General features: G+C 43.1%; 2 protein-coding genes across 3 annotated transcripts in view; one reads left to right on the top strand and one right to left on the bottom strand.

Moving 5' to 3' along the window:
• The window catches only part of LOC100353059 (transmembrane 9 superfamily member 2), a 95,246-nt gene extending 92,573 nt beyond the window's left edge, over nucleotides 1–2,673 (top strand). For both annotated transcript variants that reach the window (XM_070066948.1, XM_070066947.1), the window contains exon 17: nucleotides 2,485–2,673. In XM_070066948.1, coding sequence (XP_069923049.1) covers nucleotides 2,485–2,552 — 68 coding nt within the window. In that variant the 3' untranslated portion in view covers nucleotides 2,553–2,673. The remainder of the gene's footprint in view (nucleotides 1–2,484) is intronic.
• Nucleotides 2,674–5,960: 3,287 nt separating this feature from the next.
• Nucleotides 5,961–15,946, bottom strand: GPR101 (G protein-coupled receptor 101). Its single transcript, XM_070066509.1, has 2 exons — nucleotides 15,747–15,946; nucleotides 5,961–13,750 (listed from the first exon to the last, which is right to left on the bottom strand). The coding sequence occupies exon 2, from the start codon at nucleotides 13,655–13,657 to the stop codon at nucleotides 12,140–12,142; it is 1,518 nt and encodes a 505-aa protein (XP_069922610.1). The 5' UTR covers nucleotides 13,658–13,750; nucleotides 15,747–15,946; the 3' UTR covers nucleotides 5,961–12,139.
• Nucleotides 15,947–16,834: the final 888 nt, after the last annotated feature.

Consider the following 16,834-nt stretch of genomic DNA (forward strand, 5'->3'; position numbering starts at 1 on the left):
TATATATATATATATAACCACATTGGGAAAGCTTTAGAAAAAATTGCATTGTGTGCCAGTACCAGAATCAGAGCGTGAATTCTTCATATTGTAGGGTTGCAACTAAGGAAAGGAATGGGGGTGCAGGGAGGGAAATAGGCTTCTCTGTTTGTCTTGGACTACCTCATTCAAGGTCCTGTGGTTGGGCTGTTTTTTGAGTATGTATCACCTGACCCAATGGGAAAAGATTATGAAGCTTAGGAAGAAATTAGGGCATTTCTAGTATTGATTTAGTGCTTTCTCTGACCTGAGGCAAAAGTAACTGAAGACATCAAGGAGATAATTTCCCCCCTGTTTTTCCCTTCTCACTTTTTGTATCTCCAAGTTGTGATATAGGCAATTGGGCTATAGAAAAAATAGTTTGATTTCTCCAGACCCTTTAAGTTGCATTTAACTTGTGTGTTTCAGTGATCCTTAGAAGAGCAATTTCCCCATCTCTCTTCATTGATTACTTGCCTTTGTTTACAAAGGAAGGGAGAAAGAAGGGAAAGGTGGAAGGTAGTAAGGGAAGGAAGGAGAAAGAGACAAACTGTTCCAGTGAGGTTCTGAACCCTGGCTGCTTGTTAAAATTCACTGATAGCTTTCCAAAATCTTGCTGCTTGGACTGCATCCTAGATCAATTAGATTACAATCTCTGGGGGTGTGACCCAAGCAATAGTCTTGATTAAATCTCCTCAGGAGATTCCAACATGTACTTGATGTTGAGGACTGCTGCACTCATCAGATAAACCCCATGTGACCATTTATTCCAAGCACCAACACCTCAGGCCATCAGTGATAGTGATCATCTCTTGAGTGCTTACTCCAACAAGCAGCCTAGTGCATCGTATCCTTTTTCTTTCAGCAAAGTATTAGTGGGGTAAGATTATGATTTCTTTTCACATTTGAGGAACAGAGAAAGTAGATAGATTGCTGGACTCCAAAGGGCAGATTCTTTAACTCAGCTGACTATCAGAGCAGTGTGAGAGTTGATGGATTTTTGTGTTTCAGGAAGGAGGCAATTGTGTATTGTAGGTAAAACACTGAAAAGTTGAAACTTTATAGACATTTCACTGATTTACAGGGAAAAGAGGCAACAAATTGAAGCTAGGGATGTTTTAGCTTACATCTTTTGTCTCCTGAACCTTTGAAGTTGTTGGATTCAGGGAAGGATGCCTACGAGTAGGACAGGTGTGATCCTCATTTTCAGCTGAGAAAACTGAGGCTTGGCAAGATTATCATTTGCCCAAGGTCAGGCATCTGGTAAACAACAGAGTAGATTTGTGTCACTTTGAATTCATGGTTTTAGTCACTATACCCTAGTGGTTACTGACAAAGAACTGTGAAGGGTAGAAGGTGGTGGTATGATGATATAGTGAGTGGAAAGTTATTTTAAGTTTGGAGGGTGGCAACAAAAAGTTTCCAAATCCTGCCTAAAACTTTGTGAATTTTTTTGAATAAAATTTTTCCTGGATGAATTGTCTTGGGGTACCCTATTAGACTATAGAATCTGGAAATCATATCAGAGATTCTTTGATTAAGTAATTGAACCTTAACATCATCTAAAAATTACTCTCATATTCTGAAAATCAATGAAATCATGCCTTAAAGAACAATTTACCCTAATTATATCATGCTAAAATTTAAAGGTATCTTCTTTTGTATGTGCTGTGCTCTATCTAATCCACATGTTTATGTTTATGTAACATTCACATTGTGTGATGCCTGCAAGTCATTGGAACTCTGGTATTTTTGCTTAATGCCTAATACCATGCTGCTACATATTCTTTGTATTTATAATTTTTGGTGTCTATACCACTTCATTGAGTACTTAGGCCATTGTTAAGCTATTTGTTTATTTTGGGGGGCATTTAGTTTGTAATTCTTCAATATTATAAATCATAGTATTATGATCACCTTATGCATATATTTTTTCTTCTATGAGGTTATTTATTTAGGATAAATCCCCTGAAAAGGAAAGTTTTTCAAGTTTAATAATACAAAACTTTGATTTTGAAAACTAATAGAGGCTCAAGATATGCAAATAAACAGATTAGTCTCCATTTTGCCACATACAATAATAATATTTATGTTTTCTAAATTGAAGTGAGTTATAAGGAGTCGATTGTATCAGAAACTAGCCTTGGTATGCTTTTTGAAATGGAAAACTGAAGCTACTTTTTAAAACTTTTTATTTATTTATTATTTTTTGCTTCAGTTAGAGACCTGTATGAGTCAATCAGATGGTCTCTTGTACCCATTTGCAAGAGGCTACCTCTGGCCCAGCTGCTCATCCTGTTTGCTCAGCAAGACAGCTTTATTTGATGATATATAAGTCTGGAGGTTTGGATAATTTGTAGCCTATCTCAAAATTGACAGGCTTTGTGTTTTGCTTTGTTTTTGAGAAGGGTCTCCTGATTTGCTATGATGTCTGGTTAACAAAGATCTTCTTTCATTTTGTTTCAGGAACAATCGGATTTTTTTCCTGCTTCTTTTTTGTCACGACAATCTACAGTGCGGTGCAGGTGGATTAAAGAATATCCACCAGGACTTCCAGGCACAACACCATTATTGATGTATCTCTGTAAACATCTATAGAGATATATATGTGTGCCCTTAATTATATCAATCTCAAATAAATGCAAGCATAAATCATCTGGCCTCAGTTTGTATTATATAAAATCCGTGGTCATGTGGAAGAAAACAAACTGGAAACAGATTTATTATAAGTCATAGTTTCCTAAAATGATAACACAAAGGGATTTAATTTAACTCAGAGCAAGGGAGGTACATTTCTTTAAGAAGTTGAAGTGAGTATAGTGGTTTTTCCAATGAAATTTTTTTCTTTTCCTCCCCCCTCTTTGTAATGTTCAAAGCATCTAATTACTCCCTCAGAACTAACTGTCAAAGAATCTTATGTAAAATATGCATTTTATAAATGATATTGATTATATGAGCTAATTACGCCTCTGTATCTGGTTGATCATTTATAATGTACATTAGCTTGGAATATAGGATTTGCAAAATACTAGATATTGCTGTTTTATTCCTCAATAAAATCTGCAGATTTCTAGTTATTGGCCATATATTTCGATTTGCTTTCCATTGAAGACTAAGGCAGTTCAAATTTGAATTAATTGTGTGTAGGTAATAAATCTTTGGCAAAAACTTTCTTGAATTTTCTTCAACTAAACTATAATTGGGTGTCAAAACACCCAAAATGTTGGGAATTTGTACTGTAAATATTCTTAAAGCTTGAAGTTTGGAGAAGTCAGGGAGATCATATTTTCAATGACAAATTTGATCCATGAATATTGGCCTTACTTAGGAAACCATTTGAAAACTGTGTACACATAGCCTTCAATTCATGAACATTTTTTAAAAATTTTTTTAAACTTTTATTTAATGAATATAAATTTCCAAAGTACAGCTTATAGATTACAATGGCTTCCCCCACCATAACTTCCCTCCCACCCACAACCCTCCTCTTTCCCTCTCCCTCCCCCCTTCCATTCACATCAAGATTCATTTTCAATTCTCTTTATATACAGAGGATCAATTTAGCATATATTAAGTAAAGATTTCAACAGTTTGCACCCACACACAAACACAAAGTGAAAAATACTGTTTGAGTACTAGTTATAGCATTAAATCATGATGTACAGCATATTAAGGACAGAGATCTTACATGAGGAGTAAGTGCACAGTGACTCCTGTTGTTGACTTAACAAATTGACACTCTTGTTTATGGCATCAGTAATCACCCTAGGCTCTTGTCATGAGTTGCCAAGGCTATGGAGGCCTTCTGAGTTTGCCGACTCTGATCATATTTAGAGTGGAAGTTCTCTCCTCCCTTCAGAGAAAGGTACCTCCTTCTTTGATGACCTGTAATTCATGAGCATTTTATTTATTTATTTATTTTTTGACAGGCAGAGTGGACAGTGAGAGAGAGAGACAGAGAGAAAGGTCTTCCTTTGCCTTTGGTTCACCCTCCAATGGCCGCCGCGGCCAGCGTGCTGCGGCCGGCGCACCGCGCTGATCTGATGGCAGGAGCCAGGAGCCAGGTGCTTTTCCTGGTCTCCCATGGGGTGCAGGGCCCAAGCACTTGGGCCATCCTCCACTGCACTCCCTGGCCACAGAAGAGAGCTGGCCTGGAAGAGGGGCAACCGGGACAGAATCTGGCGCCCCAACCGGGACTAGAACCCGGTGTGCCGGCGCCACTAGGTGGAGGATTAGCCTAGTGAGCCGCGCCGGCCCATTCATGAGCATTTTAAAAAACATCCTAAAGTTAAAGAGTACTTCATTGTGTGTGCAGGGATCAAGAAATTGTGTGGCCCTTGGAGGGAAGATTGGAATGAGGAGGGATGGGTCAGAGGGTCACATTTAAGTGAGGGAGTAAGAGAGGGGAGTAGGAGTTAAATAGTTGCTCCATGAAAGAGGAAAATAATAATTTGCCACTAGTACACCTTGTCTATATTGGAAGGACCAGGACTATGGCTGATAGCAAATGTACCCGGGGCCTAAAACACAGTGATAAGCATGGGAATGGTACAGAAGATACAGCGTTATCACTTGACTTGAGAGTTGCAGGTCCTTTAAACCTTTTCCCATTGGATTTTATAATCTAAGGTGGGTCTTTAGCTCTGCCTGAGAGGAGAAACTGCTTTTGTGAGGCTCACTGGCACCCATTCCATTTTCTCCTAAATACTCTGAACTAAATAGTGGTATATTGAGCTTAAGGGAACTCTTTTTTCACCAGGTTGGCAGCATGATACGTTTATCTGAGCTCCCGAGGGCCTTTATTTGCATTGATGGTAGTAGTTTGCTAGAAATGCAAATTTATTTCTGTAGCAGGAAATAAAATCATTGCTAAATGGTATTCCCATATTAATGTGAAGGTAACCATATGCAGGTTTCATGGCAGCCATGTTTGAACATTTTGAAATAGTGTAGAAGTCTGTTTAGGTTGATTTTGGAGAAATGGAAAATAGCACTTTATTTTGATTAAAATGGGTGTGAATAGCTCCCCAAGTCTCTACATGTGGGCCCTGAAATACCACTTTGGAAGCATGTGAGGCGTGTACTTCCTTACACCACTATCTATAAGAGTATTGGAAGAGAAACCACTAGTAGGTCAAGTACTTTGGTTCAAGAGGAACTAAGAGTTCTTAAGTTTTAGACTTACTTGCTCATCTCATCTGTATACTGTGGTTTTATATGTAATGGCTGCATTAGAGGTATAAGTATTTTTCAGAAACTGGGACTTGAGGGACCAGTCTCCTGCCCTCCTGGTCTATGAAGCCTGATAAGTTGGGGCTGACCTGAGGTGGTTGTAGGGAGCTAGGTTGAGCTAGGCTGAATAGTGCTGAGGGAAGTATCCTGGGTTAGTAGAGGTTGGAACCCAGTAGAGGTAACCTGGGTGCTTGGCAGTACTGTTTCGTAAAAGCAAAGGCTATTTTCACCACACTCCTGCTCAAATCCCACTGCTTTTGGAAGGAAGCTTGGCATTTGAGAACCCCACAAACTATCTGGCCTCATGTTTCCTCTGTGACGACTCCCCTCTCACTTTGAAATCCTTTTCATTCATAGAGGACCAAGCAAATGCTCCTCTTCCAGCTAGCCTTTGCTGATGACTGCCCCCTCCATCTCACTGCATATTCCTCATATTAGAATATTGGTATGTGAAATATTGGAGCTTGCACAGTTCCTTCTATCATGTAATTCAGTGAGTTGTTTGGCCCCTCTCTACTCCATTCAGGCAAAAGAAGGGATGAATACCTAATCACGTCTCCCTCAATTTTTTTTTTAATTTTATATTTTTAGTCTTCCATGGGTTCAATATAGTACATAGAAACAGTTCTGAGAACATGATATTCCCTTTCTTCCTTCTTTCTCCATCACTGTTTTCTCAAGGAAATCAACATAATGACCAGATTCACACATAAAATTAGACTTTATTTAGTATATTTCAGAAGAATATATCAAGGACAGATTAACAGCACCTATTAAAGAAACACAAACATCACTTAGTAATATTTAGTTAAACCACAAACATCAATCTCTCTGTGTTCCCCAAGCATGAGTCTGTTATTCCTGTCCAAAAAAAAAAAATGTGTTGTAACTACTTTAGATAGGATCCCATTAAAGCCAACCAATATATAAAACCAATGCCTTGGGCAGAGTCTCTGGGCCAGTTGGCCCATGTAACAGTATTGATTCATGAATTCGACTGGGGTGAGAGGGAGTTTCTCTTCTTGCTGAGGGGAGGAGGATAAAACCCACTCCCTTTGTGCACCTGAAGGTAAGTTGTGCCAATGGGAACATGGCTCCCCGGATTGCTCTTTGACAATCCTTTGAAAAGGCACTTTTAAATTACAAAGCCTGTTTTAAAAGGAAAAGGAAACTTTTCAATTCAAAGCTTAAAATATTAAAGAGAACTGTTTATTGACTGAATGCATTTTTTCCTATTGCTTTCAGTCTCAAAGCAGTACATAAAATTTGGTATTAAAGGCAGTTTTAGAAGTGACTGAATGAGGGTGTACATACATATGTCTATATATTTCTAGTGTAATATTTTGGTTCTTTAAATATAATACAATCACATCTTTTCTTCTCTGATGCAAATATCATTGATATACAATTATACTTCTTAATCACCTTGGCTACAACCCCCCCAGAGGAGTCCCACTACCTCTTTATCTATTTACACATTCATGCTGCAGCTTAAGCCTCAGACAAGCAACCAATTGGACAAAAACACCCAGAGCAGTATTTTTCTGGGTTTTGGCACTGCACCAGGAGGGCAGGGAGGGTTGCAATATGGATCTGCTAAATGCAAATCCTGTCAGTTCATGGTTAAGTACTGGTTACTGGTTGGGTCTTGAGATAGCAGTATTCATTTCATTCTGCAAACAGGACTCCAACAGCCTATCCTGGGGTGCTTGTTTTTTAATGGGAGACAGGATTGTCTTCTTTGATTTTGCATTCTTTATGTTTAGTTAATGGAAAACATGCATACTAGTGCCAAATGTGTTGTGGAGAACCACCAGCCAGGACTTCAGCCAGTAGAATTAGCTCAAATTAATGATCAGTTATATCAGAATAAGTGCTCACCTGCCATATATTGTACCAAGGATTTAAAGAATGAAAGGCACCACTTCCTGCCACCCCATGTTGAAGCCACTTTATAGATCCTGTAGTATACACTTCAAAAATATAATTTACAGAACAAATGTACTATGTTCTACTTCAGAAATTGACTGGAGTGTGGGTCACACTTAAAATTTCGCATGCATTTTATAAACTAATTTTACATGTATAGACTACCACTTTTTGAGGATGATAATATCTAGGAACACATATACAGTCTAATATCTAGCACCTTATCTCCAAGAACACATATTTTATATACAGTTACAGCTTACATTTAGGAAAATTACTACAAAAAGGAACACACCACTGAAACAAGACTTAAATATCAAATTTTTAACATCAAAGTTATAACACAGGTGAAGATGGGGGAAAGTCCACTCAAGTTTGAAGCACCAAACTAAAAGCAATCTTGTTTCTGTCTATATTTTAGAACAAATGAAATACAATCCCAGACAAAGCAAATCTCCGGTGAGTGTACAAGTTCTTGTGATTTGGTGTGTGTTCTCTGAGATACAGAGGCTTTGGGTGGCAATGATGGAAACACCTGACTCCGATTGGAAACCTTCATTTACTTTGAGTATTCTTTACTTACCAAAGTGCAGTAAACTTGCCAGTGACCTGGCAGACAGAGGCCAAATTCAGTGGATTTGAGCTTTCTCATTTCTTCCTCCAGTCAGTTTTGTCACTTACAACAGAAGACTGCTGTAAGCAGGCTGAGCATTTGCCATAGAGGAAGAGATTGTACATAATCAGAAAGAATTTATGACAAGGGTTTCTCTTCTTTTGGGGCTTTAGGCTACTGTTTCTAGCTCATTGCTTCTGCCTCCTCATGTCTAAGCTTGGAGGGGCATTGAAAGGCCAAGAGCGCTGGTCCAGATCACAGAAAATAAGAGAGAGACAGAGATAAGGAGGGAGAAGGTTAAAAGGCATGACTGACCAAATTTTCTCTCCTTATCTGGTACCTGGCTAGTAGCCAACTGTTCCTCTAATCTTTTATCTGCTCCAGAAGGAAAAGACATTTTCCTTTGAGCAATCTCTCTTGACAGCATCGGGTTTGTCTTAAAGAGGAATACAACAGAAAAGACATTAAGAGGTTGATTTTTTTCTCTCTCAAAATATGGGGGAGGGTGGGTATAAGAGAAAAATACAGTTCAGTGGTTTAAATTGATACTTTTTGTTTCACCCCAATACCCCCTGAGAATTTTATCTTAAAGAGTTTAAATTACCAGATGATGCATAATTATTTTTCTCTTCCAAAAGGTGTGTTTCAGATACTTTTAAGAGCTTTTTGGTAGTTAAGAAAGAAAGCCTAGTTTCAGCTTGTAAATTATTCTTCTGGTAGTACAAAAGATTTCTTGTTAAATAACTTCAACCTAGTGTCATTGGCTCATTATGTATAAGATAAGGCAATATTAGGCACCTTATAATTTCATATGTGAAAGTTTTTTTAGTGTTTTTTTTTTTTCTGAAATCATTGGAAATTATCTACAGAATTGAATGTGTTCCCAAAGATGTATTCTGTCAGATGATTTTTGGTTAGAAATGAGGTGCCTACCTCCTCCAAAATCATAAAATGGCACTTTACCTTGCCTGTAGAATTTGAAGTAGGTATCCTGTTATCTTTGATTGCAGTTGGAAAGGAGACAGAAAAATCCCTTTAATTGCTGATCAATTCTATGGTTCACTTCTCTCCTTCCCTGTTTCCTTTTGCCCCCAGGTCCCTGTGAATCTATTAGCTCTAGGTTTGAAAGGGATGGATGGGGAGGGGGTAAGCACACAGAACTGTAAGCACAGGGTATCCTGAAGGGCCAACACAACAGTGGGAAGAGGAGTGAGGCAGGGGAAGACAGTGGGTCTGATGGCAAGAGGTAGGCAGGGAGCTCGGAGTGCAGAGGACTTCGTACGCAGCAGCTGGCGCTTGTGGTATCCTAGAGAAGATGGACCTTGGCATAAGAGAAGTCACAGAAGCCTAGGGCTTGCTCTTTATTAAGCCGTCCCATGCTTATTGAAATTAGTGTGCTGGTTAAAGCACCTGTGACTCCTTGGCAAACTAGATGCTCTATTATTCTTAAATAAAGAAATCGTTAAACTTAAAATAACACCTTTTCAAAATCTGGCTTGTTTGGACCTCGCACTTTAATGGGATTTTTTACTGCACACATGAAGTGGCCTTGGCTAAATAATACATCCTTTAAAAACATTTAGGAAAAGCTATTGCACATGAGAATCTGTGAAGGTACTGATGATTTTTTTGAGTACTTTCAGATTTTCAAATAGCAAAAACAGTATGTGCAGTAAAACCTCATTAAGTCGATAGTGCTGTATTCAAAATAGCCCAAAATCTGAAGCAACAGCTATCTCCAGGATAACCAGAGGCCATAGTCATTAAGGAGAAAATGTCCTCAAAGCAGAATGCCCTCAATTAAAAGGTCCTCTTTTCCACTTTCCTATTTTCTAAAGGTCTTAATGTTTGAAGAATCAGATTTGCCAAAATAATGGATGATTAAATAAAATAAGGGAAAGAGGAACTTTAAGAAGGAAACTGGTGAGTTTTGGTACCCGGCACAATGTTTGGGTGTGCTGTGAAATGGACTTACCACACTCGTACAGGTTCTGGTTCCATTCTGATTTGAGATTTTGGCAAACAATTTTCTCTGACACACTTTGAAGGGGTTGAGCTTTAAAAATAAAACAAGAAGTTCAGTTTCAACAAAATGTATGGAGAGACTTCTGTTTGAAATCCTGTTTTCTACCCCAGACAAGCACTTCTACTCAAACAGCATGAAGTAGCTACTTTGAAATCTTCAACCACGAAGAACCTGCAAGGCAATACCCATCTCATAACAAAAAGACTGATCACATTTCTTCATCCAGATATCCTTTAAGGACAGATCAACATAAAAGCTTGGCAATATATCGGTATAATACATTTAGGACAATTAATTTGCTTTGTACATTCTCATAGAAAAATAATAGTGTGAAAGCAAACTTCAACCCCCACGCCTTTTCTGAATTAACACAAGTTCCAAATTAATGGAGTTGTACTTGTAAAGGTTTTCACAGACATCTTGATTTGGCAGGTCAGCTCCATATTATTTGGTTCTTCTTTCCTAAATTCTGAATATGGCTATCCCAAATTCCCATACAGACTTATTTACAGACCCAATATAATTGCTATTTATCTCTCCCCCTTGAGAAGTTCATGTTGGAATCTGTGATGAGGGATAGACAAAAATAGAAATGAGCTGGGCATATATATATGTATATGTATATGTATATATATATGAATGAAATTTGAGCTCTAACAAAGACCTGGTAATTGTACAAGAATGAGGCTAAACTTCAAATATGACCATCTTTACCTAGAGTGGCCTCATTAACCATTTTTTCAACTCAACACTCCCCCTCCCCCACTCCACCCCTAGTCACAGTGGATTTCTGCATGAACTGGCAGTTACTGGAAAATTGCAGGAGGAGTAGAAACAGACTTGACTGTTTGTTGGATCCATGTTGTTTCATTCTGTAGATGTAGCCTGTGCCCCCAGGAATACACAGATCTATCCCTGCTTAGAGTGATTTTAGGTCCTGGGATTTGAAAAATCTTCCTTGGTGTTGACACTAGGGATCATTAGATATTGTAAAGGTTTCCTCAAAGCAATACATTTTAACAGCAATAATTAAGACATGTCTGACCTGAATGCTTTGACTTTAGAATTGTTTGGAATAGATCAGATGTTTTCCAGGTATTGTGAAACCATCCTATCTGTCATTTCTGACTCTTTTATATTTCTCTCCCACATCTACAGAGAGCTTTAATAGCTTAAGAGAGTGCCAGAGGTGGAAAGGATCTCTGTGGGTGAGCCTGGAGGACAGAAAGTGCTCATGGTACCTTACTTGATCCTCACAGACACAAAAAAGATTTCTGATTGGCACAATACTCTTGATTGGCAGTGTGAATTTTGTAGGGCTTTGGCTGCTCTTAGTTGAATTCCTTTTTCTTCTGGAAATACTGTTTTACCAGAAAGGCCTATTTGAACAAAGCAAAGCACAAGCGATTGGCAGAGATCTGGAGGATTGTTAGAGCATCTCAATTCAGTCACAAAGAGGAAATTGTAAAACAGTGGCACAATTTCTGTCCCACTATTATTTAGATAGGAGCTAGAACATAATTTAGTGTTAATTGGCAATTTTTCCATTTGTATGGAGTGACTTGAGTCCCAGCTCATGCATAAACCCATTACTTCATAGGAAAAAGAAATCAACAATTTAGCCCCATGGATATATGTTATTTCTGTATTTTCTCCCTTGGGCTGGCTTCCCATTCCATAAATGCCCTTTTACTATTCTGGATCCCTTTAGGGGATCAAGAAACTTTCTTTGTATTCTAACTGCACAACACTCATTTGCTTCAGTTTGCACAATAGTCTCTGCATCACATTGTAGGGCTTCTCAGTTTAGAATTTGGCTCCTGCATTGATCAGTCTGTCAGGTTCTGCTTCTTGGACTCCACGAATGACTTGATCCATTGCTCTTCTCTCAGTTGAACTTGAACTGTGGCCCTGGCCCTTGAGCGGCCAACCTGAGGGCCCAAAAGTCCATAAGTTCACAAACATCATCTTCCCTTTCCCTAAGAATTAAAGCAGGCACGATATAGCCCTGGGGAGACAGACAGAATACCAAGCATAGATCCAAAATGGCTAGCCCTTGTTGCTTGAAGAAATTTAGAGCCTAATAATTTTTTAGGGGAAAATTTCAGTAAGAAATTCAAGTCCACGTTTTCAAGGGCATACCCTTAAGGGAAGATGCAAGTTCCTACTTCCTACATGTACTTATCTACCTTCTGGTGAAAACGATGTGTGCACAACATCTTTGCCTAGAATGGTATGGGTTGGCATTAATAGGATTGTGGGTAATTCATTGAAAAGAAAGCTGCTTGTGTTTTCTGTATTGTGAACAGTTCAAGGTTTGCTCAAGGCAAGATAGTAGAATCATGGGAAGTGACAACCTTGCCTTCAGTTCCACCCTCTGTGCCAGCTTCAGTTCCAGGCAGATCTGGGTGGCTGTCTTCTTTTGGGGGCTCTTCCTTGCAGAAGAATTTCTTTAGCATATCTTGGATTTCCTTCTTGATGGTTTTGTGCATGTAGCCATAGATGTAAGGGTGGATGCAGCACTGCAGGAAGAAAAGCCAGATTATTATGGTGATCACCCACTGTGGTACCTGGGTTTGGACATCCACCCACACAGCCAGGACTGCTAGAAAGCAGTAAGGCCCTAGGGATAGCACGTAGGAGAAAATGATGAGGAAGATCACTTTAGCAGCTTTGCATTCGTAGCACCTGGGCAGAGGAGGGTCATTGTTGCTGTTTCGACGGCTGGGTGGGAGGCTCTCTGGAATATTCACTGCCTCAACATCAGCCTCACCAAAATTGATGCCGTCTTCACCAAAGTCCATGTCATCTTCACCCAAGTCAATGTTGCACTGGCTGACCTCTGTGCAGCCCTTGTCTGCTTTAGTGCTGCTCACCTCAACTTCACTGCCACCTTCCTGACCCTCCATGCTGCCCTCACTGGCCTCCAAGCTACTCTTATTGGTCTCCGTGTTTCCTTCCTTGGCCCTCATGCTGCAGTGCTTGGTTTCTATGCTACCCTCTTCGGTCTCCATGCTGCCGTGCTTGGCCTTGGCCTCACCTTCATCTTGGTGGTGAAAATGCCTCTCACCCTGGAACTCAGACTTCTCCACCCCTTCTTCGTTCTCATTCTGCACACAGTCCTTGACCCGCACCTCCAAACTGTGACTCTTGATGTTGTACAGCAGAGCATGCTGACGCCGGGCTGCACCAAACACCACAGAGTAGCAAGCAATCATGACAATCAGTGGAACGATGATGAAGGACACCACGCTGACAATCATGTAGCTGGGGCTGGCCCCCCAGATCATGGAGCAAAGAGCATTGCGCTCATCAAAGGCAGCCTGGCCCCAGCCGTATAGTGGGGGTGTGCTTTGCAGGATGGCCACAATCCAGGTTCCGTAGAGAAGCATGTAACCGCGGCGCTGGGTCATCTTGGACGGGTAGGAAAGAGGGTGGATGATGGACAGGTAGCGATCCACCGACACCACGACAATGGTGTTGACGCTGGCAAAGGCGAACAGGTGGGTGAGGCTAACGAGGGCAGTGCAGAAGTGGCTATTGAGAGGCCAGAAGAGAGGCACGGAGGTAGCCACCACCCAGGGGGCCACGAGAGAAATCTGCAGCAAGTCAGTGACAAGGAGGTTAAAGATGAAGCGGTTGGTCACCTGCAGCAGCTGCGGCTTGCGCTGCAGCACAAGTGCCAGCACTACATTGCCGATGAACGAGGCAGTGAGGAAGATAAGCAGCACGCTGGAGCGAATGATGCCGTGAGCTAGGCTGATGGGCATTTTGGAGAGGGGCATGCACGTGTGGCTGCTGTTGGTTTCGCCCGTGTTGTTGGTACAGGTGGATGTCATGGCGACAGCGGGCTAACGTGAGACAGGGTGCAGGCTCAGGGCGGGCACCGGCGGGGCAGCAGAGAACTGCACTGACCACACTGAGTGCCTGTTCTGGGGATGAAAGAAACAAGCGGGGGAAGGGGGGGGGGGAGCGGTTAGCCTTTGGGTGAGTGGAGAAGCCTCCTGCTCAGAGGAGGCGCTGCAACCCCCCACCCCCCAATCCCCAGCCGCCCTGGTCCGGAGCGTTCCTAGGCGTCTGCCCGCCCCCCATAGTCTGCGTAATTTCTTTGGCTCATTCTCTGGCCCTCTGGGTCTGTCTCTCTCCTGGTCTCTAAATTTCTTTTCGTCTGTCTCTCCCGCGGGCACGCGCCCATCCTCTATGCGCATCTCGAACGCTGTCTCTGGGTCTCAGAATTTTGGTCTCTCCAGGTAGCGCGCGTTCGCTAGCGCTGGCGCATGCGCCGTGTGCCGCTGAGTGTTTACGGTAGTCCCCTGTACCTGTCTTCGAGTCTGTCGCGAGCGCACTTTTTCGCTCTCTCGAAAAGTACATGCATGCGTCTCACCGTTTCCGCTGACACCGCCTCTTCCTTGTCTCTGTGGTATGTCTGTTTCTTAGTCTCTCGATAGCACGTGCCCGCTGCCTCTCGCTGCCTGGTCGTTCTCTTTCCTGACTCTGTCACTCGCATCTCCTCCTTGCACACACTCTCTCTCTCTCCCCCCTCCCTCCCTCCCTCTTTCTCTCTGTGTGTGTGTGAGTGCGCGCGCGTGTGACCCTCCTTCCTCCCACCTCCTCCCATCTTTCTCGCAGTCCTATCCGTATCTCTATCTCTTTCTGATATGCTCTTGTCTCTCTGTGTCTCTACTTGTCGCCGTTTATGTCACTTGCTTTTCCGTCTTTCCCCAGTGCGCTCATCTCTTCATTTCTCTCAGTCGGTTTCCCCAACAGTCCATCTCAGTGGGTCCCTAGCACACCTGTGCAGTGGTCCCTCGCTGTGTGTGTCTCTCTGTCTCTCCGATGCTCTTGTTTCCATGTCTCCTTCGGGTTCTCCGTCTCCTTCCATCTCTCACAGCACGTGCACATTTCCTCTGTGTGTCTCAGATTCTCTGGTCTCTGTGTCACTCCCTGTCTTTTCCATGAGTTCTTTCTGTGTCTAAGTTGTCTGTTTCACCGTTCATGCTTCTCTCCTTCCCTTCCTTGTCTACCCGACTGTCTCTGTCTCTCTGTTTCTCAAGCCATGTCTTTGGTGCAAGCGCTCTCTACTTGATTTCTCTGCGTCTCATTCTTATCACCTGACACCCTTGCTGAACTCTCCCCGTATCTTTGTTTATGCATCTCTACCTCTCTCCATCTTTCTCTGAGGGTTCCTTACCTCGGGTTTCCTCTGGCTGGATCTCTTGTCTCTTTTGGATCTCTGTCTCTCTGTGGACTTTATTTTGCCAGAGAAAGCAGCTGCCGCCGTGGCCACCGCGGGCTGTGGCGGATAAAACGCCTGTTTGTCAGGAGCGCCGCAGCAGGCGGAGAATGCGGGGAGGATGCTCTGGCGTGCTTTTAACCGCCTGCAACTCGACATCCTCCCTGCGTTCCCCGGTCAGCCCACTGACAGCGGCGGCAGGAGCCGGAGGCTCAGAGAGACCGGCAGAAGGTTGCCGGGTGGTGGTGGGGTCTAACAAGGCCATGGTGAGGAAGACTGAGAAGCAGAGACAGAAAGAATGAGCGATGGGTATGGGGGAGGGGGAGGAAGAGAGAGAGAGAGAGAGAGAGACAGACTGAGAGTGCTAGAGAATGAGAGGCAGAAAGAGAAGGAGGAGACACAATGAGAGAGACAGAAAACAACGAATAGCAAGCCTGAGAAATAGAGACAGAAAAGGAAAGAGTAAGATGATCAAAACCCAAGAGAAGAGAAAGGGGAGAAAGCATGAGCCAAAGTGCAAGGGAAAATACAAGGTCGACAGGAAGGCCAGGACAGGGCGAGAAGGGGCCTCAGCGCCGGCTCCAGTGCCAAGTCGCTCAGCCGCCGTCGGGCAGCTGCAGAAGGGGCGACCCGGACGTCAGGGCCCCGCTGGGCGCTGGCAACCACTGCTCCTGGTGGAGAGCCCGGTCGCTTACCTGTTGCTGCTGAAGCCCTCGCGCGGCAGGTGCTGCGTTCTGGGTCCCTCCGGACTCTCTGCGCTAGTGCCGGCAGCCTCTCAGGGTGCCGGTTGCTGCGGGCTCGCACCGGGCAGCGGACGTGGCGAGAGCGGGGCACCACGCCTGTGCCCACACGTCTGGCCGGCGCGCCGCGCTGCAAGCTCTGAGTGGCGGCGGGGGCGCGCGGCGTCTTAAGGCAGCGCGGTGCCCTCACCTTGCGGCACCTCCCTCCCCTCTGCCCCCGCCCGCGCTGGTGACGCACGAGGCTGCGGGCGCCCAGAGGAGCTAGGCTGGTGGGCGGGGGGCGCTGCATCCAACCCCACTCAGATGTTCTCCGCCTGCATCCCATCCCGGGTGCCAGGAGTTCACACATTTGGAGATTGGCATCAGGGCTGATTTTCGTGCACATCTCGTGCCCTCTTAGGCCTTAGATTTTGAGCGACGTCTCTGACACATATCTGCACATCCTTTCAAAGAGGAGGGCCCAGGACTCAGGCCTTGACCTCTGAAGACATCCCAAGTTATAAGCTGTTCTTGGGCCCCAGAGAAGAATCGTGATTTTGATATCAACGATTTTCCACGAATTACTTCAACTTCTGGGAAGAGCTTAACAGCACTGTCTTTCCTGTGGGTTTTGGGAGCGTTTCATCTAAAATGAGCTGCATAATTATGCTCTGTGTTATTTGATTGAAGTCTGCCTGTATAGTCAGCTTCTGTTCTCTCTCTACATGTCTCTCTCTCTCCCTGTCTCTGCCTCTGTTTCTGTCTCTCTCTTTTCCAAGTATTGTGTTAAGCTGTTTACACAGAGAAAACAGGAGAATCATTACCCAAGCCTTGTGAGATAAGTGCTGCTATTATCTTCATTTTATAGAAGCAGAAGCAAAGCAAAGACAGATTATTTATCCAAGTTCAAGTAAATATTGCACCTGTTCTATTAACTAAGACATTCCTGTCTCTCCCAAACACACATCGGGGGCTTGCTATATATGAGGTCAGAGAGGGCCTTGTTCATAAGGCACTCCACTCCTCTGAAGGTAGCAAAATATACCAGATCAAGGTCATTTGCA

Source organism: Oryctolagus cuniculus, chromosome X, assembly GCF_964237555.1.
Source record: "Oryctolagus cuniculus chromosome X, mOryCun1.1, whole genome shotgun sequence".
In the NCBI taxonomy this organism is placed as follows: Eukaryota; Metazoa; Chordata; class Mammalia; order Lagomorpha; family Leporidae; genus Oryctolagus; species Oryctolagus cuniculus.